The sequence below is a fragment of the Staurois parvus genome, unplaced genomic scaffold (assembly GCF_062004578.1).
Source record: "Staurois parvus isolate SC_StPar_1 unplaced genomic scaffold, SC_StPar_1.0 ptg000215l, whole genome shotgun sequence".
Taxonomy (NCBI): domain Eukaryota; kingdom Metazoa; phylum Chordata; class Amphibia; order Anura; family Ranidae; genus Staurois; species Staurois parvus.
This window is the reverse complement of record NW_028318011.1, coordinates 412,484-437,192: the sequence shown is the minus strand read 5'-3', so window position 1 is coordinate 437,192 and position 24,709 is coordinate 412,484. Positions and strand designations below refer to the sequence as shown.

The following is a 24,709-nucleotide window of genomic DNA, read 5'->3' as shown; positions in this document are numbered from 1 at the left end:
ACTCTGGACTTGGCAGCAGCATGAGGAGGCGGTATAGGGGCCCATGGCAGATTAGGGGCCTGGCAGCAGCTATGGGAGGCCCGTAATCTGCCAGCACCCTATGACAAAAAATGGAACACACCAGCAGTGTGAGGAGACCTGAAAGTGGCACATGTTTGGGGCATGATTCATGGCGGATTTAGTCAGTTGTGTCAGGAACTGGTGGTTTGAAATCCAGACTAATCCACGCCTGATTCATTTTCACAAACGTCAGTCTCTCCACACTTTGGGTGGACAGTCGTGTCCTCCGCGGAGTTGCAATACCTCCTGCCGCACTAAACACGCGCTCCGATGCCACGCTACTGGCCGGGCATGACAGCCTTTCAAGGGCAAATTCAGCTAGTTGGGGCCAAAGGTCAAGTTTCGTTGCCCAGTAGTCAAGGGGATTGTCTACCTTGGTTGGCAGGGTGCTGTCCAAGTAGGCCTAAGCCTGTTGTTTGAGGTCCTGCTCCAGGTCCACCTGATGCTGCTGCTGCTGCTGCGGCTGGTTAGTAGTTTCCTCACTGCGCTGGTGAAGAAAGCTACTCATCATCGACTGCAGACTGAGGCAGCCGCTGCTGGTGGAGCTGCCACTGCTCCTACCACCCCACCCCTCCCCTGCTGCCATGGCAGCGGAACGCGAGCGCACAGGGCCCACAGTGTCTGAGGATGGACGTTGGCGCAGACAGGCAGAGACCAGCTGACTACATAGGTGGTTTTTATAGTACGTTATTTTGGCCTCCCTCTCAGCAGGTGTGAAAAAGGCCACCATTTTTGAATGGTAGCGAGGGTCCAACAAGGTGGACAGCCAAAAGTCATCCCTCTGTCTGATGGTTATTATTCGGCTGTCGCTACGCAAGCAAGCGAGCATGCTATGGGCCATTTGTGCCAAGGAATGCGAGGGACTCCCTGCCTCCATCTCCACAGCATACTGCCACGGTGCGTCTGGGTCCTCTGTCTCCTCCTCCTCCTCCTCTACCAGATGCTCCTGCTCCTCCACTCCTGTCCGCTGAGTGGAAAAACCACCCATTTCACTCAATAATTCCTGAGCACCAATGTCCTCCTCTACCTCCTCCTCTTCTTCCTGTCCTGCCCCCACAGGGGTCATGTGGCGTTGAGATCTGTGCGCCACGTCTACCGCACCCTGACCAGCCATTGTTAACAGCATTTGTTCCAGGACGTGCAACAGAGGAATGACGTCGTTCATCCCATAGTCCTGGCGACTCACGAATAGCGTGGCCTCCTCAAAGGGCCTGAGCAAGCGCAGGTGTCACGCATGAGCTGCCAATGGCTGACATCTAAGTTACACAGGGAGTACCTTTATCCGCTTTTAACATCAGGAAATCGGTGATGGCCTATCGCTGTTCGTAAAGGCGGTCTAACATATGTAGGGTTGAATTCCACCTTGTTGCAACGTCACAGCATGAGGAGTCGGTACGGGGGCCCATGGCAGATTACGTGCCTGGCAGCAGCAATGGGAGGCCCGTAATCTGCCAGCACCCTATGTCAAAAAATTCAACACACCAGCAGTGTGAGGAGACCTGAAAGTGGCACATGGCAGAGTGTGGCTATGGAGACAGCAGCAATGGGAGGCCGTACAGGGACCCATGACACACTCTGGACTTGGCAGCAGCATGAGGAGGCGGTATAGGGGCCCATGGCAGATTAGGGGCCTGGCAGCAGCAATGGGAGGCCCGTAATCTGCCAGCACCCTATGTCAAAAAATTCTACACACCAGCAGTGTGAGGAGACCTGAAAGTGGCACATGGCAGAGTGTGGCGATGGAGACAGCAGCAATGGGAGGCCGTACAGGGACCCATGACAGACTCTGGACCTGGCAGCAGCATGAGGAGGTGGTATATAGGGGCCTATGGCAGATTAGGGGCCTGGCAGCAGCTATAGGAGGCCCATAATCTGCCAGCACCCTATGTCAAAAAATTCAACACACCAGCAGTGTGAGGAGACCTGAAAGTGGCACATGGCATGAGACACTGTGGACCTGGCAGCAGCATGAGGAGGCGGTATATAGGGGCCCATGGCAGATTAGGGGCCTGGCAGCAGCTATGGGAGGCCCGTAATCTGCCAGCACCCTATGTCAAAAAACTGAACACACCAGCAGTGTGTGAGGAGACCTGAAAGTGGCACATGGCAGAGTGTGGCGATGGAGACAGCAGCAATGGGAGGCCGTACAGGGACCCATGAGAGACTCTGGACCTGGCAGCAGCATGAGGAGGCGGTATATAGGGGCCTATGGCAGATTAGGGGCCTGGCAGCAGCTATGGGAGGCCCGTAATCTGCCAGCACCCTATGTCAAAAAACTGAACACACCAGCAGTGTGTGAGGAGACCTGAAAGTGGCACATGGCAGAGTGTGGCGATGGAGACAGCAGCAATGGGAGGCCGTACAGGGACCCATGACAGACTCTGGACTTGGCAGCAGCATGAGGAGGCGGTATATAGGGGCCTATGGCAGATTAGGGGCCTGGCAGCAGCTATGGGAGGCCCGTAATCTGCCAGCACCCTATGTCAAAAAATTCTACACACCAGCAGTGTGTGAGGAGACCTGAAAGTGGCACATGGCAGAGTGTGGCGATGGAGACAGCAGCAATGGGAGGCCGTACAGGGACCCATGACAGACTCTGGACCTGGCAGCAGCATGAGGAGGCGGTATATAGGGGCCTATGGCAGATTAGGGGCCTGGCAGCAGCTATGGGAGGCCCGTAATCTGCCAGCACCCTATGTCAAAAAACTGAACACACCAGCAGTGTGTGAGGAGACCTGAAAGTGGCACATGGCAGAGTGTGGCGATGGAGACAGCAGCAATGGGAGGCCGTACAGGGACCCATGAGAGACTCTGGACCTGGCAGCAGCATGAGGAGGCGGTATATAGGGGCCTATGGCAGATTAGGGGCCTGGCAGCAGCTATGGGAGGCCCGTAATCTGCCAGCACCCTATGTCAAAAAACTGAACACACCAGCAGTGTGTGAGGAGACCTGAAAGTGGCACATGGCAGAGTGTGGCGATGGAGACAGCAGCAATGGGAGGCCGTACAGGGACCCATGACAGACTCTGGACTTGGCAGCAGCATGAGGAGGCGGTATATAGGGGCCTATTGCAGATTAGGGGCCTGGCAGCAGCTATGGGAGGCCCGTAATCTGCCAGCACCCTATGTCAAAAAATTCTACACACCAGCAGTGTGTGAGGAGACCTGAAAGTGGCACATGGCAGAGTGTGGCGATGGAGACAGCAGCAATGGGAGGCCGTACAGGGACCCATGAGAGACTCTGGACCTGGCAGCAGCATGAGGAGGCGGTATATAGGGGCCTATGGCAGATTAGGGGCCTGGCAGCAGCTATGGGAGGCCCGTAATCTGCCAGCACCCTATGTCAAAAAACTGAACACACCAGCAGTGTGTGAGGAGACCTGAAAGTGGCACATGGCAGAGTGTGGCGATGGAGACAGCAGCAATGGGAGGCCGTACAGGGACCCATGAGAGACTCTGGACCTGGCAGCAGCATGAGGAGGTGGTATATAGGGGCCTATGGCAGATTAGGGGCCTGGCAGCAGCTATGGGAGGCCCGTAATCTGCCAGCACCCTATGTCAAAAAACTGAACACACCAGCAGTGTGTGAGGAGACCTGAAAGTGGCACATGGCAGAGTGTGGCGATGGAGACAGCAGCAATGGGAGGCCGTACAGGGACCCATGACAGACTCTGGACCTGGCAGCAGCATGAGGAGGCGGTATATAGGGGCCTATGGCAGATTAGGGGCCTGGCAGCAGCTATAGGAGGCCCATAATCTGCCAGCACCCTATGTCAAAAAATTCAACACACCAGCAGTGTGAGGAGACCTGAAAGTGGCACATGGCATGAGACACTGTGGACCTGGCAGCAGCATGAGGAGGCGGTATATAGGGGCCCATGGCAGATTAGGGGCCTGGCAGCAGCTATGGGAGGCCCGTAATCTGCCAGCACCCTATGTCAAAAAACTGAACACACCAGCAGTGTGTGAGGAGACCTGAAAGTGGCACATGGCAGAGTGTGGCGATGGAGACAGCAGCAATGGAAGGCCGTACAGGGACCCATGACAGACTCTGGACCTGGCAGCAGCATGAGGAGGCGGTATATAGGGGCCTATGGCAGATTAGGGGCCTGGCAGCAGCTATGGGAGGCCCGTAATCTGCCAGCACCCTATGTCAAAAAACTGAACACACCAGCAGTGTGTGAGGAGACCTGAAAGTGGCACATGGCAGAGTGTGGCGATGGAGACAGCAGCAATGGGAGGCCGTACAGGGACCCATGAGAGACTCTGGACCTGGCAGCAGCATGAGGAGGCGGTATATAGGGGCCTATGGCAGATTAGGGGCCTGGCAGCAGCTATGGGAGGCCCGTAATCTGCCAGCACCCTATGTCAAAAAACTGAACACACCAGCAGTGTGTGAGGAGACCTGAAAGTGGCACATGGCAGAGTGTGGCGATGGAGACAGCAGCAATGGGAGGTCTCCCATTGTCCCAACATGGCCCAAATAGTCCCAACATGGGCCCCCTGGCCACGCTTGACTTTCTGGCCACATAGTCGACATACGGCTACGTTTACTTCCTCGGGCGGCTTGACGAAAAATTGCCACACCGCCGAGTAGGAAACTTTGCCCCCGATACTCCTCACTGGCTGACTGCTGCTTCCTCCGTGCACACCGGCACCACTACTGGCCGTGGTGGTAGGCTGCAGTGGAGCTGGTGCTCTACTCCGTGGCCGTTTGGCTCCACTGACACTGCTTCCACTGACACTGCTGCGACCCTGCTGCTGTCTCCTGGGCAACCCACCGACTGTTTCGCTCACTGCCAAGCTGCCACCCTCTTCTCCTGATGATGCGGAAGAAATTGCCTGATGACGACGAGGCTGCCAAGTGCGATCAACCTCCTCATCATCAAGTAGGGTCTCCGCCTCACTACTAGCCCCCTCGGCTGCGTCTGGGTCAGGAGACAGACCTGTCTCTAGACCGGCTACCGGGCCACTCTCCTCGCCACTACTTCTTCGCCTAGCTGCTGAAAAGGCGGATGTCTCCCCCCGTTCCTGACCGCCCTCTGTTAGCTCTTCCTCACTGTACAGTGGGGCTGAGCCCACAGCATGCGATACTTCGCTTGGTGAGGGAACACCAAAGGACAGGGGCAGGTAGAGGACACGTGATTTCAGTGGGCTAGGTCCCGGGCCATGCCAACTAACGGTTGTGTCTGACGTACCCACCGACCGTTGGCTGTAGGTGTCAGAGGTGACCTGGGAAGAGGAAGACGACCGAGCCAACCAATCGATGACGGCAGGGTTGTCGGTGGAGACACGACCGCTGGATGACACCGGGAGCACTGGCCTCTGGCTGCGAATAGTGCTGCCTCGACCCCTTCCTCTGCTGCCACGTCTGCTCGCTCCTAAAACATTGCCTCCTCTGCCACTCCTCTGCATGTTGTCTGACATACTCTTTAATTAAACGATTATGTGTCCCTGAGTAACAATTCTGTGTCCCTGAGTAACAATTCTGTGTCTGTGCGAGTAACAATTCTGTGGCCCTAAGTAACAGTTCTGTGGCGCTCAGTAACAATTCTGTGTCTGTCCCTGAGTAACAATTCTGTGGCCCTAACTAAAGTTTCTGTGGCCCTAAGTAACAATTCTCTGGCACTCAGTAACAATTCTGTCTGTCCCTGAGTAACAATTCTGTGGCCCTAATAACGTTTCTGTGGCCCTAAGTAACAATTATCTGGCACTCAGTAACAATTCTGTCTGTCCCTGAGTAACAATTCTCTGGCACTCAGTAACAATTCTGTCTGTCCCTGAGTAAAAATTCTGTGGCCCTAAGTAAAGTTTCTGTGGCCGTGAGTAACAATTCTCTGGCACTCCGTAACAATTCTGTCTGTCCCTGAGTAACAATTCTCTGGCACTCAGTAACAATTCTGTCTGTCCCTGAGTAAAAATTCTGTGGCCCTAAGTAAAGTTTCTGTGGCCCTGAGTAACAATTCTCTGGCACTCCGTAACAATTCTGTCTGTCCCTGAGTAACAATTCTCTGGCACTCAGTAACAATTCTGTCTGTCCCTGAGTAAAAATTCTGTGGCCCTAAGTAAAGTTTCTGTGGCCCTGAGTAACAATTCTCTGGCACTCCGTAACAATTCTGTCTGTCCCTGAGTAACAATTCTCTGGCACTCAGTAACAATTCTGTCTGTCCCTGAGTAAAAATTCTGTGGCCCTAATTAAAGTTTCTGTGGCCCTAAGTAACAATTCTGTGGCACTCAGTAACAATTCTGTCTGTCCCTGAGTAACAATTCTCTGGCACTCCGTAACAATTCTGTCTGTCCCTGAGTAACAATTCTCTGGCACTCAGTAACAATTCTGTCTGTCCCTGAGTAAAAATTCTGTGGCCCTAAGTAAAGTTTCTGTGGCCCTGAGTAACAATTCTCTGGCACTCCGTAACAATTCTGTCTGTCCCTGAGTATGAATTCTGTGGCCCTAACTAGCGTTTCTTTGTCCCTAAGTAACAGTTCTGTGGCCCTGAGTAACAATTCTGTGTCTGTGCGAGTAACAATTCTGTGGCCCTAAGTAACAGTTCTGTGGCCCTCAGTAACAGTTCTGTGTCTGTGCGAGTAACAATTCTGTGTCTGTGCGAGTAACAATTCTGTGGCCCTAAGTAAAGTTTCTGTGGCCCTCAGTAACAGTTCTGTGTCTGTGCGAGTAACAATTCTGTGTCTGTGCGAGTAACAATTCTGTGGCCCTAAGTAAAGTTTCTGTGGCCCTAAGTAACAATTCTCTGGCACTCAGTAACAATTCTGTCTGTCCGAGTAACAATTCTCTGGCACTCAGTAACAATTCTGTCTGTCCCTGAGTAAAAATTCTGTGGCCCTAAGTAAAGTTTCTGGGGCCCTGAGTAACAATTCTCTGGCACTCAGTAACAATTCTGTCTGTCCCTGAGTAACAATTCTCTGGCACTCAGTAACAATTCTGTCTGTCCCTGAGTAAAAATTCTGTGGCCCTAAGTAAAGTTTCTGTGGCCTTGAGTAACAATTCTCTGGCACTCCGTAACAATTCTGTCTGTCCCTGAGTAACAATTCTCTGGCACTCAGTAACAATTCTGTCTGTCCCTGAGTAAAAATTCTGTGGCCCTAAGTAAAGTTTCTGTGGCCCTGAGTAACAATTCTCTGGCACTCCGTAACAATTCTGTCTGTCCCTGAGTAACAATTCTCTGGCACTCAGTAACAATTCTGTCTGTCCCTGAGTAAAAATTCTGTGGCCCTAATTAAAGTTTCTGTGGCCCTAAGTAACAATTCTCTGGCACTCAGTAACAATTCTGTCTGTCCCTGAGTAACAATTCTCTGGCACTCCGTAACAATTCTGTCTGTCCCTGAGTAACAATTCTCTGGCACTCAGTAACAATTCTGTCTGTCCCTGAGTAAAAATTCTGTGGCCCTAAGTAAAGTTTCTGTGGCCCTGAGTAACAATTCTCTGGCACTCCGTAACAATTCTGTCTGTCCCTGAGTATGAATTCTGTGGCCCTAACTAGCGTTTCTTTGTCCCTAAGTAACAGTTCTGTGGCCCTGAGTAACAATTCTGTGTCTGTGCGAGTAACAATTCTGTGGCCCTAAGTAACAGTTCTGTGGCCCTCAGTAACAGTTCTGTGTCTGTGCGAGTAACAATTCTGTGTCTGTGCGAGTAACAATTCTGTGGCCCTAAGTAAAGTTTCTGTGGCCCTCAGTAATAGTTCTGTGTCTGTGCGAGTAACAATTCTGTGTCTGTGCGAGTAACAATTCTGTGGCCCTAAGTAAAGTTTCTGTGGCCCTAAGTAACAATTCTCTGGCACTCAGTAACAATTCTGTCTGTCCCTGAGTAACAATTCTCTGGCACTCAGTAACAATTCTGTCTGTCCCTGAGTAAAAATTCTGTGGCCCTAAGTAAAGTTTCTGTGGCCCTGAGTAACAATTCTCTGGCACTCCGTAACAATTCTGTCTGTCCCTGAGTAACAATTCTCTGGCACTCAGTAACAATTCTGTCTGTCCCTGAGTAAAAATTCTGTGGCCCTAAGTAAAGTTTCTGTGGCCCCGAGTAACAATTCTCTGGCACTCCGTAACAATTCTGTCTGTCCCTGAGTATGAATTCTGTGGCCCTAACTAGCGTTTCTTTGTCCCTAAGTAACAGTTCTGTGGCCCTGAGTAACAATTCTGTGTCTGTGCGAGTAACAATTCTGTGGCCCTAAGTAACAGTTCTGTGGCCCTCAGTAACAGTTCTGTGTCTGTGCGAGTAACAATTCTGTGTCTGTGCGAGTAACAATTCTGTGGCCCTAAGTAACAGTTCTGTGGCCTTCAGTAACAATTCTGTGTCTGTGCGAGTAACAATTCTGTGTCTGTGCGAGTAACAATTCTGTGGCCCTAAGTAAAGTTTCTGTGGCCCTAAGTAACAATTCTCTGGCACTCAGTAACAATTCTGTCTGTCCCTGAGTAACAATTCTCTGGCACTCAGTAACAATTCTGTCTGTCCCTGAGTAAAAATTCTGTGGCCCTAATAACGTTTCTGTGGCCCTAAGTAACAATTCTCTGGCACTGAGTAACAATTCTGTCTGTCCCTGATTATGAATTCTGTGGCCCTAACTAGCGTTTCTTTGTCCCTAAATAACGATTCTGTGGCCCTCATTAACAAGTCTGTGTCCCTGAGTAATGGTTCTCTGTCCCTAAGTAACTTTTCTCTGTCCCCAATTATCGTTTCTGTGGCCCTAACTCTGTCCCTGTCCCTAGTACAGAGCGGTCTGCCTCTGTTCAATAACTGCAGGCAAATGAAGAATTCCAAAATGGCCGCTATTTATAGCTCGACCATTACACAGTGCTGGCTGGCTGGCTGCTGATTGGCTGATGCGATCACATGTAGTTGAGGAATGCATTATGGGTCAGCGCGCCTTGTCTGCGCGCCTTCCCAGACATCCCCGCTCCGTCGCCGCACATGTCAGCCGCCATTTTCTGAAAAATTTCGATTCGCGCGTCCGAATTAGGCTATTTTTCGGATTCGGCACGAATCGAAATTTTTCCGATATTCGACTCGAATTCCACTTCGGATACTTCGATTCGCTCATCTCTAATCGACATTGCTGGAAGGGTTTCTAAAGAACTTTTAGTTGGGGATCTACTTTCAGCTTGGCAGTTGGCAGTGTGGTAAGTATTTTCTGCCTTCTAGTCAGAAAGGTTACATTTCGCAACAGAGTTGCTTTAAAATATCACTAAACCCACAAAAGTAAAATCAGTCTGTATATGCAGTGAAGCATGCTTGTTATACTCACTGTGGAACCTAAGGGGTTAATCCTCTGCATTGTGTGAAAAAACTGTTTGATCCTGAATTGTGTAAAAAGCTGTTTGAATACTTAGCTCAAGGTTTGATCTAGGTCAGTGCCAGGGTTAGTGATTGCTGCGATTGTCACCTGATCCTTCCTCCTACTTTTGCTGTGCACAATCCATGTGCCTTAGTTAGAGCACCAGTGGCAAGTCTGCACATGCACTGTTTGGTGTGTATTGCTAGAGAGCTTGTTTTTTTTGGTGGTGGTGGTGGGTGGGGGGTTGCATGTGATCGGCACAGGGTCAATCAGCCCTATTCAGACAGAGGGTCAGGGGTTATGCAGCCTCATAGGACAATCGGAGGAGAATAAATATTCTCCAACAAGATTAATTAGTGCTTGGCCAGACACTGATAGAAGTCATAAGACCGCTGATGAAAAAAAGTATTTAGCAGTTTATATTTACTAAAATAATTGCATTTCCATGTTCTGTATACTGTGGGAGACCAGATATAGTGAATGCAGAGGTCTGGGTTTAGTAACACTTTATGCTAAACAGAGGGCAACAGGGGAAAGGGAAGTTGAGCCTGGATCAAGCAAAAAAAAAAGAAAGAAAAAACTAAACAAAAAACTAATTGCTTCTTTCTTGAAATTTTTTTTTTACACATTATATCTTTATTAGATTTTAGGAAATATACAAGAGATACAGCTATTAGTGGGTGCAATGAATGAACAGTAGTAGCATAACATACAAGCATGAAAAGAAACAACAATATTAGCACAGCAGTTGGTACACTAGTTTTCTAAGATCTGGGGATTATAAGTGATCAGTAACAATCAAGACGTAGTTTAACCCCTTCGCGCCTAAGGGTAAAACAAATCTTAAAGCCTAAGCATAATTCTGCAACTTTGACATGTGTTAGCAAAACCGTACATATCATCACAACTACCTTGTGCATCCAGGTGGATTATATCCTGTTTTTTCAGGACAAATTGGGCTTTCACTTGGTGGTAAATGATAATGGATATCTCCTGATTTGTTTTTATTATCAAATGAATGTATCTGTATATTTCCTGCTACTACCATAACCTACTACCAAAGAACAACATAAAATGATTTCTCTTTCTCCTGACTATCACAGCAATATCACATATGTGTATGTTAGTGTTCCTTGTACCCATAGTATGTCCCAGAAACAATAGTGCACATTTTGCTTTTTTTATCCTGCCACTAACTGAAACTGATACTAATTTAAAAAAAATTAAAAAAACAGAGAGAGATACAATGTTTCTCTCTTCTCCATTCAGAGAGAGAAAACAAGGGGTGCAGGCTTCACGGTGACTGATCAGAGGCTATCACAGAGATCAGGTGACCCGGAATTGGGAGTTCTGGGTCCTGATCATTAGAACAGGACCCAGGACTTTCAGTTTGACTCCGGTCTCTATACTTAGAGCACGCCATGCAGCTCTCTCCCAGCACAGAGACAGCGACACAAATTAGCAGCCCCATGGAAAAAAGCCCAGTCCAGTGGGGCCACATATTGCGTACAGTCAGCATGAAGGGGTTCATCTGCTTTATCCTTTGTTGATCCAAGTGGACCATGGTTCCCAAAGGGAGTCAAAGTGCCTTATCCTCCCACTCCATTTCTCCAATGTGCGTTCATATGAGTGGTGGATTTTGGTAAGGGCTATCACATCCGAGGGATTAAGAGCATATAGGCCTTTCCAGTTTTTGGCAATCGTGAGTCTGGCCGCAAGATGTACGTGCATGACTACCATGCATAAAGTGTTAGATACAATGTCAATACCTAGATTCAAGATTGCCAAAATGTGGAGAAGGTTCCATAATAAATTGTGTTATTTCAGACATTAACTGGAATATCTTTTTCTAAAAGTTTACAATGCATTTGCAAGACCAGAACATGTGAATGAGGTTGGCAGTTTCTTCACAACCTCTCCAACAAAGGGGAAACTGTGCAGAAGAGATTTTAGCCAAACATAGAGGTGTAAAATACCAGCGGAGTGCAATTGTTTGGGTCAACTCCCAATGTTGTATACAATGCGTAGCTTTGTAATTTGACCTCATGGCAGTACTCCACTGTGAAATGGAGAAAAGGGAATCTAAGTCTTGAAATGTGTTTTTTCTTATTTTTTTAATGACTATCATTTTAGCTAAGCATTTTTGCAATTCACAGGACATGTGTTAAAGTGGTTCTTCAAAAATAAAGAATGACACCCTGTTCCAAATGATTATGCAAATTCTATTTAAGTGTCACAAAGATTAAATATTTTGTTTTTCAGTTTAACTCATGGATGGCATTGTGTCTCAGGGCTCTTTTGATCACTGAAAACAATCTCGGACACCTGTGATAATTAGATTGGCCGGTGAGCCCAATTTAAGGAAAAACTACTAAAGGAGGGTGTTCCACATTATTAAGCAGAGCACCATTTTCAAGCAATATGGGGAAGAAAAAGGATCTCTCTGCTGCCGAAAAGAGTGAAATAGTTCAATGCCTTGGACGAGGTATGAAAACATTAGGTATTTCACGAAAACTTAAGCGTGATCATCGCACTATTGAGAGATTTGTGGCTGATTCAGAGCACAGACGGGTTCGTGCAGATAAAGGCACATTGAGGAAGATTTCTGCCAGATTCATGCATCGGATCAAGAGAGCAGCTGCTAAAATACCATTACATAGCAGCAAACAGATATTTGAAGCTGCTGGTGCCTCTGGAGTTCCACGGTCATCAAGGTGTAGAATCCTCCGGAGTCTTGCAACTGTGCATAAACTTTCTATTCGGCCACTATTAACCAATGCTCACAAGCAGAAACGGCTGCATTGGGCAGAAAAATACATGAAGACTAAGTTTCAAACAGTCCTGTTCACTGATGAGTGCTGTGCAACCCTGGATGGTCCAGATGGATGGAGTAGTGGATGGTTGATGGACGGCCACCCTGTTCCAACAAGGCTGCGACGTCAGCAAGGCGGTGGTGGTGTCATGTTTTGGGCCAGAATCATGGGAAACAGAGCTGGCCAGCCCCTTTAGGGTCCCCGAAGGTGTAAAGATGACCTCTGCAAAGTATGTGGAGTTTATGACTGACCACTTTCTTCCCTGGTACAGAAGGAAGAACTATGCTTTCCGTAATAAAATCATCTTCATGCACCAATGCACCATCTCATGCTGCAAATAATACCTCTGCATCAATGGCTGCTATGGGGATAAAAGGAGAGAAAGTCATGGTGTGGCCTCCATCCTCCCCTGACCTCAATCCTATTGAGAACCTTTGGAGCATTCTCAAGCAAAAGATATATGAGGGTGGGAGGCAGTTTACATCCAAACAGCAGCTCTGGGAGGCTATTCTGACATCTTGTAAACAAATTCAAGCAGAAACTGTCCAAAAACTCACAAGTTCAATGGATGCAAGACTTGTGAAGCTGCTATCAAATAAGGGGTCCTATGTTACAATGTAACGTGACCTGTTCAAATGTTTAAAAGTTAAAATGTTGTTAAATGTTTGTTTGAAATAGCTTTTGATTTTAGTAAATATGCTGCAAACACAACAAATGACAATTTTCAGTTCTTTACAACCTATAAAGTGTTTTGAAACTTACGGTGCGTAATAATTTGGAACAGTGCATTGTAAGTTTTTTACTGTTATCATTAGGAGGTTTGTTCAATAAAATTTGAATTGTACTCTTAATAGTTGATAACATGAGAATTATGCTGACTGTTATTTACATCAATTATTTAGGTAAATGAGAAAAATATCATTTGCATAATAATTTGGAATAGGGTGTAAAAGTCAGCAGCCACAAATACTGTAGCTGCTGACTTTTAATAATATGACACTTACCTGTCCAGGGATCCACACTTGAGCCAGCTCTTCAGCCTTCTTCAGGCCCAGGCATCGGCATGTTTACTTTGGGAATCCGGCTGTGACTGCTTGCAGCTTTCCACTTCCCACTGCTAAAGCCCATGGTCAGCTGAAAATGAGTCACAGGAGTTCAGAACTGCACTCCTATGATCAGCAGAAGTACAGCCAATGAGCTTTGCCTGTACTTCCCCTTTAAGATACTAATTAAGGAATCACAGTCTGCATTCAAGCATACCTGAAAATATAAACTTTTTTTTGCAATACATTGTGTAACCAATATCTAATTTATAAGTGAATAACTAGATTGTAAGCTTCAAGTAACAGGGCCCTCCTATCCCTCTTGTATTGAACTGTATTGTTGCTGTATTGTCTCCCATTATATTGTAAAGCACTGCGCAAACTGTTGGCGCTATATAAATCCTGTATAATAATACAACAAAACGTTTGGAGTGAAGTGATACTTTTATTGGCTAACTTAAATTATTCAAGCTTTTCAGATAGCTTAGGTCCTTTCTTCAGATTTTATGCATTTCATGTATAAAGCCTGAAGACATGATCTATAACTTAACGTGGTTGTAAAGGCTCAAGGTTTTTACCTTCATGCATTCTATACATGAAGGTAAAAAACCTTCTGTGTGCAGCAGTGCCCTCAGGCCCCCCTAATACTTACTTGAGTCATATTGTGATCCATCAATGTTCACAACACCCTCGCCTGTCCTGGGTATCTGCTTCCACATTGGTTGAGACAGAAAGCAGGAGCCATTGGCTGAGACAGCAAGTAGGAGCCATTGGCTCCTGCTGCTGTCAATCACAGCCAGTCAGCCAATGAGGAGAAAGTGTGTGGGGGGGTGGCTCTGTGTGAGCATGGACATGCACATGGACATGCACAGCTTCTTGCTGTGGGGGCACCCAACAGGAGGGAGGGGCCAGGAGCGCCAGTGGGGGACCCGAGAAGAGGAGGATCCGGGCTGCTCTGTGCAAAACCACTGCACACAGCAGGTAAGTTTGACATGTTTGTGATTATACAAAAAAAATTAACCTTTAGTATCGCTTTAACCTCCCTAGCGGTATTCCCGAGTGTAGCTCGGGGTAAAATGTCACTACCAAAAGAGGTAACCCCGAGCTACACTCGGGCTTACCATGCGGCGCTGCTTAGGGAGTCCCTGCAGAGCTTACCTTGTCCTGCGCTCCCGCGATGTGTCCCCTGCAGCGTCCCCGGCACTCTCCTCCGGCCGATGCCGGCATCCGGCTTCTGTGTTCCGGTCCCTGTGACGTCGGGACGTACGGGCGGCGGCGGCGGCGGCGGGAAATTTGAAAATTTTAAAAAATGTCATTTTTTTCCAAACAAATTTTACATAGTAAAACATTGCTGTTTCAACCCATTTCACATACATATTGTCCCGAGTGCTTTGTCCTGTGCCCTGCCTGCATTTTGTCTGTTCTTTCTGCCTGGAAACTGAGAAAAGTCCATGGCGTCCAAAAACCGTCCCTTTAGGTCAAAAGCGGTTTTAGACCGGCTAGAGAACAGCGATAGTAAATCAGAACCACTTGCAGAATTGAGTGATAATGATTCGTGGGGAAATTCGTCATCAGACACTGAAAACGATTTTGCAACTTTGCTCAGCGATGTGCGAACTTGGCGCTATATTTCAAATTTCAGTGTTTTTGGTTTGATTATATTATAAAATTAAAAGTATTATTATTATATTATTTTTTATGATTGTTTATTAAATTATAATTCATGATTTCGTGTTTCAAATTTTATCATACCCGGAATGTTTACTAGACTCTTGTTCAGACAGATTTCAGTGAGTTATTCCTAAAAATCACAGCCTACAATAAAAAAAATACATATTTCCATGCAAAAAAATGGTACCGCTTTCAGCACCAAAAATCTGAAATAATCATACCGCTAGGGAGGTTAAAGAAAACACCTAATTTTTTGGGTTCATAGTGTATATGCCAAATTTCAGGGGAGTAATGTTTCTGCTTGCTCAATAGTAATAGTAAAGCAATGAAGCCTCCCTGCTCTGCAGATCGACACTCCTTCAACAATTGTCTTAGTTATATTATATGATATGTTTATAAAACGTACATTATTTTCCAGTTGTTCAAAGGGGCCAATTTTTTGTCATATGCTTATCGCTTATGTTACCCGTGCAGTGTTTTTGTTTAGAAACCCAAGCTTTTAAACATTGCAATTATATTCTACTTTTGGCTGTAATATAAGTAAATAAACCTCTGAAATAAGGGAGATGCAATATTATATAGTAGAACCATGAAAAAAAATGTTAAGATGTAAAGTATTTTAGGGAATACCTATACTGAGTAACACTTTTTATAGGTCTAAGGCTTGCCATACTCATTAATCTTTTTTTTTTTCATTCAACCTGCTGGTTGAATGAAACCAAAAATATCCAATTCCCCCAATCATACCAAATCAAACCACTGCCACTGTGCTATTGTGTTCTGACAGCAAGGAGCCTTCACCGTCATCAGAATACATTGCCCAGTGCAGCCAACTATTGCCAGCGACACTGATCATTCAGGAAAAACCCAACAGATAAACTTGTATACAGCCAGCCTGCTGTAAATTAATCAAAATGTGGCTAGTCCCTGCTTAAGTGGATGAATTTTGATCCATGTATGGCCACCCTAAATTTATATCTGACTGCAAGAGAAGCTTTGTTTAGGATTATAATAAAACACTTCTAACTGCATACTAGTGAGACTAATTACAGAAGCAGATTATGATGAAACTGGATTTAAAACTGGAGAGCTGCTGGAAGGCAGCAACAGATAACTAAAGAAAGAATGGGAGCAATAATTGCCTTAATCAAATTTACATTTCTGTTTTACCTAACCTGTGAATTATAGGATAGCTAAGCAGATTATCACTGGTTTCTTTGTTAAAAAAAAAATGAAGAGATTTCTTGAAGAGTTTAGCTCTAACTGATGACCTTAAACTCTGTCGTTTGTGCCTTCAAGTGACGCTAAACAATATCCTCCAAAAATAATCCATACATACCCACTACTTAATGGAACTGTAATTTCTTTTTATTGTGAATGAAATTGCCTCGTATTTCATTTTTTTTGCCTCCTTGTAACTCCTCCGTGAGCTTTTGAATCTCTACTCAAACCACTGTCCCCCATATCCATTTGTTTGGAATGTGTATTGTATTTTCGGTTATGTCCTTCTCTATGCACACAAAAATCCTATAGTCCGTAGTTCTTTGCAGGACTGAACAAGAGAGTGTGGCTACAGTTCTAGAAGTCATTGTAGTAGACAGCACAAGCCAGTGATTCCCTGCAGAGCAGGTGCCCTGTTGCATTATGAACACAAGAAGTTAGCCGCTCAACGTAAGTGCCATTCACAGATTGCTTTGCAAAAATGCAAAGCATTTTCTGATTGGACAAGGTGGGGAGCGTGACATCACATTTTCACTTCTCCACCTCATCCAGACAAAGAATGCTTTGGAAATAATTGAGAAATGAAAAGCATTCTTTGAATTGTGCCTATGTCAAGCGGCCGATCTCCTGTGTTCACAATGCATCAGGGCAGCTTCTTGGCTTGGGATGCAGAAGCTGGAGATCACTGGAGTAACGTTGTCTACTACAATGATTTCTAGATTCTAGAGGGATCCCACAGGTATGGAATATGCATAGACACATTGGTTCAAGCTGGGGCCAACTACGTATAATATTCATACCTGGAATTCTTCTTTATATTATATGCACACCCAAAATCTATTTGCCAGTATGTTTGGCATCATATCTCACTATATATACAGTTTTCCTAAAGCGGAACTCCACCCAAAAGTAGAAGTTCCGCTTGTTGGCATCCTCCCCTCTTCACTTATGAGGGGAACAGGTACCTGGTTTTGACAGGTACGCGCTCCCACTTCTGGATGAGTTCGCCACAGCAACCTCTGACCCCTCCCCCTTCCCCCAGCAGCCTTCTGGGACACATCACAGGTCCCAGAAGTCTGCGGGACCAATCACAAAGTGCAGTGCTGATCACACATGCGCTGTAGGAAACTGGTTCTGAAGCTGCCACTTTCCCTTAGTTAAGGTACTGGCACCTGAACCCCAAGCCGATTAAGGAAATTAGCTCGGGTGCAGACATTGATGGACACCTGGACAGGTAGTGTCCTTATAATAAAAGTCAGCAGCTACAGTATTTGTAGCTGCTGGCTGACTTAAATTGTTTTTTGAGACTGGAACTCTGCTGTAAGCAAATATATTTTGACATTAGGACATTTAGACATTAAAACATTGTCATAGACAATCCCTATCCTTGTCAAGACTCTCAGGTTTCCAGCCGTTAACCCCTCTTACTCAATATACAATATGAAACAATAGATCTAGAGATCACATTTGTTAAACTGAAGTTGACAGCTCCTTTAAAGAACGTTTCACCAATCCAACTTCACTCTGAATGCAAGGAGAAGAAAACACATACGTGGTTCAGGGTGTACCTCATGTCTGTTGTATTATATTGTAGGTAGCATGTTCTAGTAAAATGCCAAGGAGAACAGCTAAATTTGCAGAACTTGTTATTATGGGAGTAGCTCTGTGATCAGAACATAAGCATTTTGGAGACTTGGTTATGATAATGTCCATAGATATTTCTGAATGTAGCACCCTTTTAGTTTAGCTAGGGGGAACTAGACCCTTATGGTTCATGAGTAGCTGTTCAGCAGCTCAGTTGAGATAGCCAGAGGGGTCAAATTCTAGTCAGAACTGAGAGATTCTGCAGACCAGCTCCTCCGGAAATTCCCCCTGCTCTGAGGCCTTCGAGTGGTTGGTTGCACTCTTGAAGGATCTCGGCCAATCCCCAACAAGAGGCTTGGCAAGTGGCTGGGACTTCTTTAAATGTGTTGAAGCCTGCTCAGTAGCAGGAGTGTGGTGAGAAAGGAGTGTGGACCAGGAAGATGTGAGGCTGGAGGAGAAAGGCTGCCAGCAGGCCTAGTGGGACAGGGCCTGCCTGCGAGCCAGTAGTTGGAAAGGAGGAATACTCAAGCTTCACTGGCCCCCTGAGTGAGAACCACCTGTATGTCAGGGAAGGAGCAGCCCAGCTGATAGGCCTGGTAGCAGCAGCCATCCCACAAGTGGTACAGGAGAGAATTTGAGTGAGTACACCTGAACCCCCTGGGCAGATAGGGTAAGAAGCACTCTGGCGGGAAACCAGATTAGCCCTTTGCTAATGACTGTGCACCTTATTTAAAGGAACAGGAGCCAGATCCCCTGCTCAGGAAGAAAGTCTCCAGATTGCTGAGTGAAAAAAAGTTAATCTAGGGCCTGGGGTGGTACAACTAGGAGCTGCTGGCTAGCTCTCCAACAGAGACTGTGTCAGAGAAAAGAAGCTGTGAATAGTTCAGGAAATTGTCCTCACATATTGGTTCCCTTGGGCATCCTATACACTCCTTACCCTATGCAAGTTCTAATCCCCTCAATAAATAACAAAACCAAAGCTCAAGGCCTGATTTCTGTATATGGATAAAAGTTTGTGTGGGAAATGCTAAATGACTGGCTGTGCGGGACTATATTAGGACTCAATTCAACATCAACTCCTAAGGAGGCAGTGCTACATGAACATGTGTATCCAGATATTATAGAACATGGAACCTTCATTTGTTTTTCCTTTTTATTTCCAGGAAAGAACAAGCAGGTATACTGTACCAGAATATCACCATAGTGGAACCATTATTAATCCAGCAGTATGAACATGTCATCAGAAATTTTGTTCGGGAGATCAGACTCCAGAGCACAGAAATGGAAAACTTGGCTATTGCGGTGAAAAGGTATCTGTGTGCATTTCATGTTACATTTGTTAATCTTTAGTATTTTTTCTGTATGATCTGCTATATAATAGACCAATATTTGTGGTATTTTTTCACTGTATTATATCATTATTTTGATTGTCATTCAAATTATATAAAAGTGAGGTCTCATTCAAAAAAAGAGATATATAGTGTATAATTCTTATAATGGAGAAATTACATCTAGCAATGATAGTAAAGCCTAATAGGGTTGACTCATTTGGTTGTTCATTTTGCAATGGAATTTGCACTTTGCAGGGAGATTTTCCTTAGCTTGGTGAAGGAGACGATGCTCTGCTAATATCCATCATCCAATCACGTAGATGCAAAAATACTTTTATTTTCATTTTTTCCTGTGTGTAATTGGGTATTCTTTGCAAAGTAAATTTCATCAGCATGCACTAGGCCAAAGGAAAATTCTCTTGCAAAGCAAAAATTGCCTTGAAAGGAGAACAACCTAGTTGTCTTTAGTAAATCAACTCCGTTGAGAATCTGTACTGATGCTGGAGCTATTAAAGTTTCCTGACATTGGGTAGGGGTGGTGGTGGAGGAGTTTACCCACCTTGACACTGCTGTAATAGACTTTAAATTGCTTTTAAGTTGGTCAGGCTGTGTTATTGAAAGATGTGGATTCCCATGGTAAAGTTAGTGGTGGAGAACTACCTTCAGTGTAAGGGATCATTCACGCCAGATGTTCTGGGGTGCATATGTGAACGCATTCCCAATGCATGGCAACCAAAAAATAATGGTTCCCGATGAATTAAGTTTACACTAGCCTGTGGTGTTGCATTTGCACAGTGCTGAAAAAAAGTACAGCATACAATGTATCGTGTTCAAATGCACGTAAACACACATAAACGCAAAGCACTGCAGGACAAATCAAATCAAACAAGGCAAAAAACCCCCAAGCAAATGGAAAGCATGTAAAATACACACCAATGCATCACAACACATTACTAAAAAAACCCCACACCGTGCATGCATTGAGGTGTGAATAAGCCCTAAGTAGGGCCCTTGCGCTTGGTGGTCCAGGTAGAAGTGTCTGTCTTGATTCATGTAGCACAGTATGCTAACTTTCCAGATTCCAGCACTGAAAGGGGATCTCACTAAAAGAAGATAAAGCAGCTTATTTGAATCTTTTGAAGCTGGACATAAGATTTAAAAGGTGAAGGCAGTATTTACCCAAGTTACAGCAACATTTCAAAACAATTAGAAAATCCAAGGATACAGGCAGCCAAAGTTTTATGCAAATCCCCACTTTCTCTCCAAAAAATAGTGCCTTGGCTCTGCCAATAGATAAGAAAAATAATATTAAATAAATTGGTAGATGGGCATTTATATGTTTTGCCATTTACTACTGCATTGGTCTACTGCTGAGCATAATGATACGGCAAGTCATTACTATAGATTAGACATGCATTGGGGAATTTACTAAAGCACTTCCGCCTGGCCGTACTAGGGTCATTGGTTCGAATCCCAACCATGCAACCACCAGCCTGGAGTTTGCATGTTCTCCCTGTGCCCTGTGTTTCCTCCAGGTGCTCCGGTTTCCTTGCACACTCCAAAGACATGCTGGTAGGTTAATTGGATCCTGTCTAAATTGGCTCTAGTATGTGTGTGAATGTAAGTTAGGGACTTTAGATTGCACGCCCCTTGAGGGTTAGGGACTGATGTGAATGTACAATATATATTTAAAGCGCTGTGTAAATTGACGGCACTATATAAGTACCTGAAATACATAAATAAATAAAGGCAAATATAAGGGAATCAAGGGAAGATGATTCCACGAAAGCTTAGAGAATGTGCTGAATTTTCACCCCATCAAATGTAAGGGTAATTAAAAAATTAATTTTTTGCTTGCACATGATTGGATAATTGAAGTCATCAGAGCTTCACCACATTTACCAGACTCTGGGGAAAATTCCTTTGCAAAGTGCAACGTCCTTTGCAATGTGAGCAGCATATTTCCCTTTAGTAAATCAACCCCATGCTTCCTAATAATGCTTCCTAAAATTGGTATAAATTTCAATTTTCCCACACCTACCAAAAAACTGCAACATCCAAAGGGAGTGCTCTGACACTCAGGACCCAGTTTATATTCAGTGGAATTTTGTTAACTTGTTAGAAAGGAACAGTGATCTATTACATACATTTAGTCCTTCTGTGGCTATGATTTTTTTAATGAGCAACCTGGTTTTTGCCAATATAACACATAAGCATTGCTGTGAAAAATTTAGTAGGTCATGGACAATTGAGCACATATAGGAACATTATGCCACAAAATCACCAAAATAATGACTCTTTCTATATGCATAATTACTGAAAAGCTTAATGATTACATAGTGTGACATCTATCATCTGTATAATTACAGAGCACAGGACAAAGCAGCAATGCAGTTAAGTGAGCTAGAAGAAGAAATGGATCACCGGATACAGGCTGTTGAGAACAGAATTAAAAAAGAGGTGGGTAGAAGTTTTGGTCTACTCAAAATGTAATGCATTTGATCGTATTGTGGGTCCTCTGCCACTAAGATCTATAACATTTTACCACCATTACCAGTATCAGATTTAAGCTTTCACTTTAAAACTGTAATTTATTTAAAGGGATATTAGGGGTATGTTTGAATCTGAAATGGAGGCTTTGGGAAAATACAGACAATTTTATTACTGACACTTAGGGGTTGCCTTACTAAAACTGGAGAGTGAAAAATGTGGTGCATCTGGGCATGGTGGCCAATCAGCTTCTATCTTCAGCTTGTTCAATTAAGTTTTGACAGAAAAAAAAGTCACTGATTAGTTTCTAGGCAGAGCTGCACCAGATTTTACACTGTCCAGTTTTAGTAAATCAACCCCTTACAGTTTTGCCAACAGCAGTAGGGCTTTGCAAATGGCAGAAGCTTACCTTGACTGTTGAGGAGCATAGGTTTAGAACCACAATTACCTTAACATGTAACCTTGCCAAAAAAACAACACGTAGACAAATTAAGTTGGAAAGGGCAAGGCCACAGCTTTATTTGAATGTTCCACCCAATGCCAGTCACAATTAAACTGTGAGCATGATTTTAACAGTAACTAGTCTCAAAGGCCTGTCTTTACCATAAGTAATGGACAGACATCAGACTGACTCAACTTCCACTCAAGGGCATAGCCCAATAAAGCAACATTTATTGCTGGCAGGGTCAAAACCACTGAAAAGGCTTTGACAATCAACCTCTCACAAGGCAGGAGAATGGGTAGCTCTACAGATGTTGCAGTTCCTCAGGTCACTGATGATTTACTTAATTGTAGACTTTCAATAGAGTTCAGGTCTGACCTCTTCACCCTTTACCTGTTTGTACTGCATAGTTTTGTTTTTATACAGGATATATTTGTAATGGAAAATGTATGGCTTGGTTGGTTAGGATAATATTACTGCTAGAACGATATTGTGCATACCGCCTTCATGGTCGTATCTGGCTATGAAACATAGTGCATGCGTATTTTTCAGAAAGGCAGAATTAGTTTTATTTAGTAAGGTAGTGCAAGCAGCATGGAGAATATGGAAAGTGCAAAAATTTGTAACGACTGGTCAGAACGAATTTTCTGACTAATCCAACTGCATTAAAGTCCAACTTTGAGAAAATTTAAGAGTATCCCTTGCAGTGGGGCTGTTTCTGCACTGCCCAGGTTTATTGGTCATTTTGTCTAGGGGAGAGGTGAAACAGTTTTATTTTCCTGATCCTCCAGTTCCTTGACAGATGGCATTCCCCCATGCTCTGGCTATGGACTGTCAGTCAGTATCATCACGTCAAATGCAGAGCTATGGACCCTTCTTTGGTCTTGATGATGTCATTATCCTAGACCACTAGAGTGCAGAAAAAAGAGGCTATAGGGACCAGTCTAGCTGTGGGGAGGAGTGGGGGATTGGCAATAAATTTTCTTTTTTTTTGTTCCCCTAGACCTAAACAAGCAGCCCCACTGCAAGGAATATTTTTTTTTAGTTGCCCAGAGTTGGGCTTTATCATTTTTATTAATTCATTTCTTATGACCTCCTGTTTAAAAAAGAAAAAAAGTTTTAATGTACTCAGCCACTCTATACTTCAGAACTGCTTTATCCTTCCTAATTGCATGGTCACTGTTTGACAACTTCTAGGTTGAATGACACCCAGTGTTATTCAACTACTTCCTGTGAGCTCAGGCTGTGAATGAGATGACCTCTGGAAACAGCATCCTCACAAAGCCTGGGCTCAGTATACTGCGATGCAGAAACCCACTTGCACATCACAGCATATGCACACTTAGTATGCATGGCAGTAAGGACTGCCAATGCTAGAGAAAATGAAGAGTGATAGCGGTCATTACATGATTGTCTGGATGACTTCTAGAATTAAGGTATGCATGCTGTATAATTTTTTAAAATAGTGTGCAGATATGGGATCAACAAAAGGTGGAGAGATCAAACATTGAGATGGACTTTAAAGTTAAGTCTGATTGGTTAATATGTAGGACCCAGCTTTTAGTTGACTCCGGGAGGTTAAACCACCTGCTGACTTTTTACATTTGCAGTAGTTTGTATCTCCACCCCTTCCAGTCCATTGGCCTTGGAAAATCAGTACAGCATAAAACAAGTATTTAGCATTGTTATGGCTAATTCTGGTGGAAATATTGCATTGCTGAAGTTTCCAAGAGATATACAAAGCTAGGCTTTCCCATAATTATGCAAAACTGAAATGTAAGTTTTGAATGGAGTTTGTCTTTGAGTGATATCTAAGAAAGCTCACATAATGTGCCTGGATTAAGTTCTGTGCAGTCAAGCAAAAAACATATTCTGAGCTGAATCTTTTCAAATGGTAGAGAATGCACCATTCACACATGTTCTGCATTTGGCAGCTATAGTGGTAAGGCAGGTTTTCTTGGCCTGCTGGAGATATTTCTTCCTGTTCGATATAAAAATGCCGTTGACACTTTGTATAAAGGCAGACAGTGGCTTTCATTTTGTATTAGTCCAACATGAATTTTTAAAGGTGAATTCAAGGCAACTATAAAAACATATTTTATTTCAGGTATGTATTCTTTTATTTATCATTGAAGTGTACCTAAAGCCAAATTTTTTTTTGCCATTTTGAGGGTAGTACCCATGTCATGTTTTTGCTAGTGATTATGGCCACTGGAATTGAAAGTGAGGGAGAATTTTAAGCTGTCACTGGACAAGAATAGAGAGGAAACATTTAAATGGAAACCCTTGTTTCAGTGACAACTAAAGAGGATTTTGCTTACTTTGGAGAGATTTCCTCTAACATTGTCAACAGCAAGGAAATGAAGGGACGTCTTCTGAATGGCAGACAGATAGCAAAGAACCTGACAAGGGGTTTAACCATTTTCTACTCTATCCAAAATTTAATAAAACACATTAAAAATGTATTTTGCTTGAAATCTCTTAAGCATTGGGATCTGAATAGGGAAGGGCTTAAGCAGCTTATACAAAAAGGTAACCACCAGGAGGACCTCAGCAACATAATGATGCTTATTTAAAGTCTCATGAGCAGGAAGGTGTCATGTTTAACTGTAAAACTGAAATACAAAGTAGTGATATCATATTGCTGGCTATGCATGGTGTGTCTGTACAGCGGCCAAACAAAATTAGGTCTGTGGACACACTTTTTTTTCCTTTGTGTGGTGTACATTTGAGACGCACATCTGCATATGCCCTTGTTTTGTCA

General features: G+C 44.4%; 1 protein-coding gene across 1 annotated transcript in view; it reads left to right on the top strand.

The window, feature by feature from the left end:
* Positions 1–24,709, top strand: part of RASEF (RAS and EF-hand domain containing) — a 155,088-nt gene that overhangs the window by 36,363 nt on the left and 94,016 nt on the right. The window contains exons 2-3 of the mRNA XM_089679008.1: positions 18,846–18,992; positions 21,383–21,473. Coding sequence (XP_089535134.1) covers positions 18,846–18,992; positions 21,383–21,473 — 238 coding nt within the window. The remainder of the gene's footprint in view (positions 1–18,845; positions 18,993–21,382; positions 21,474–24,709) is intronic.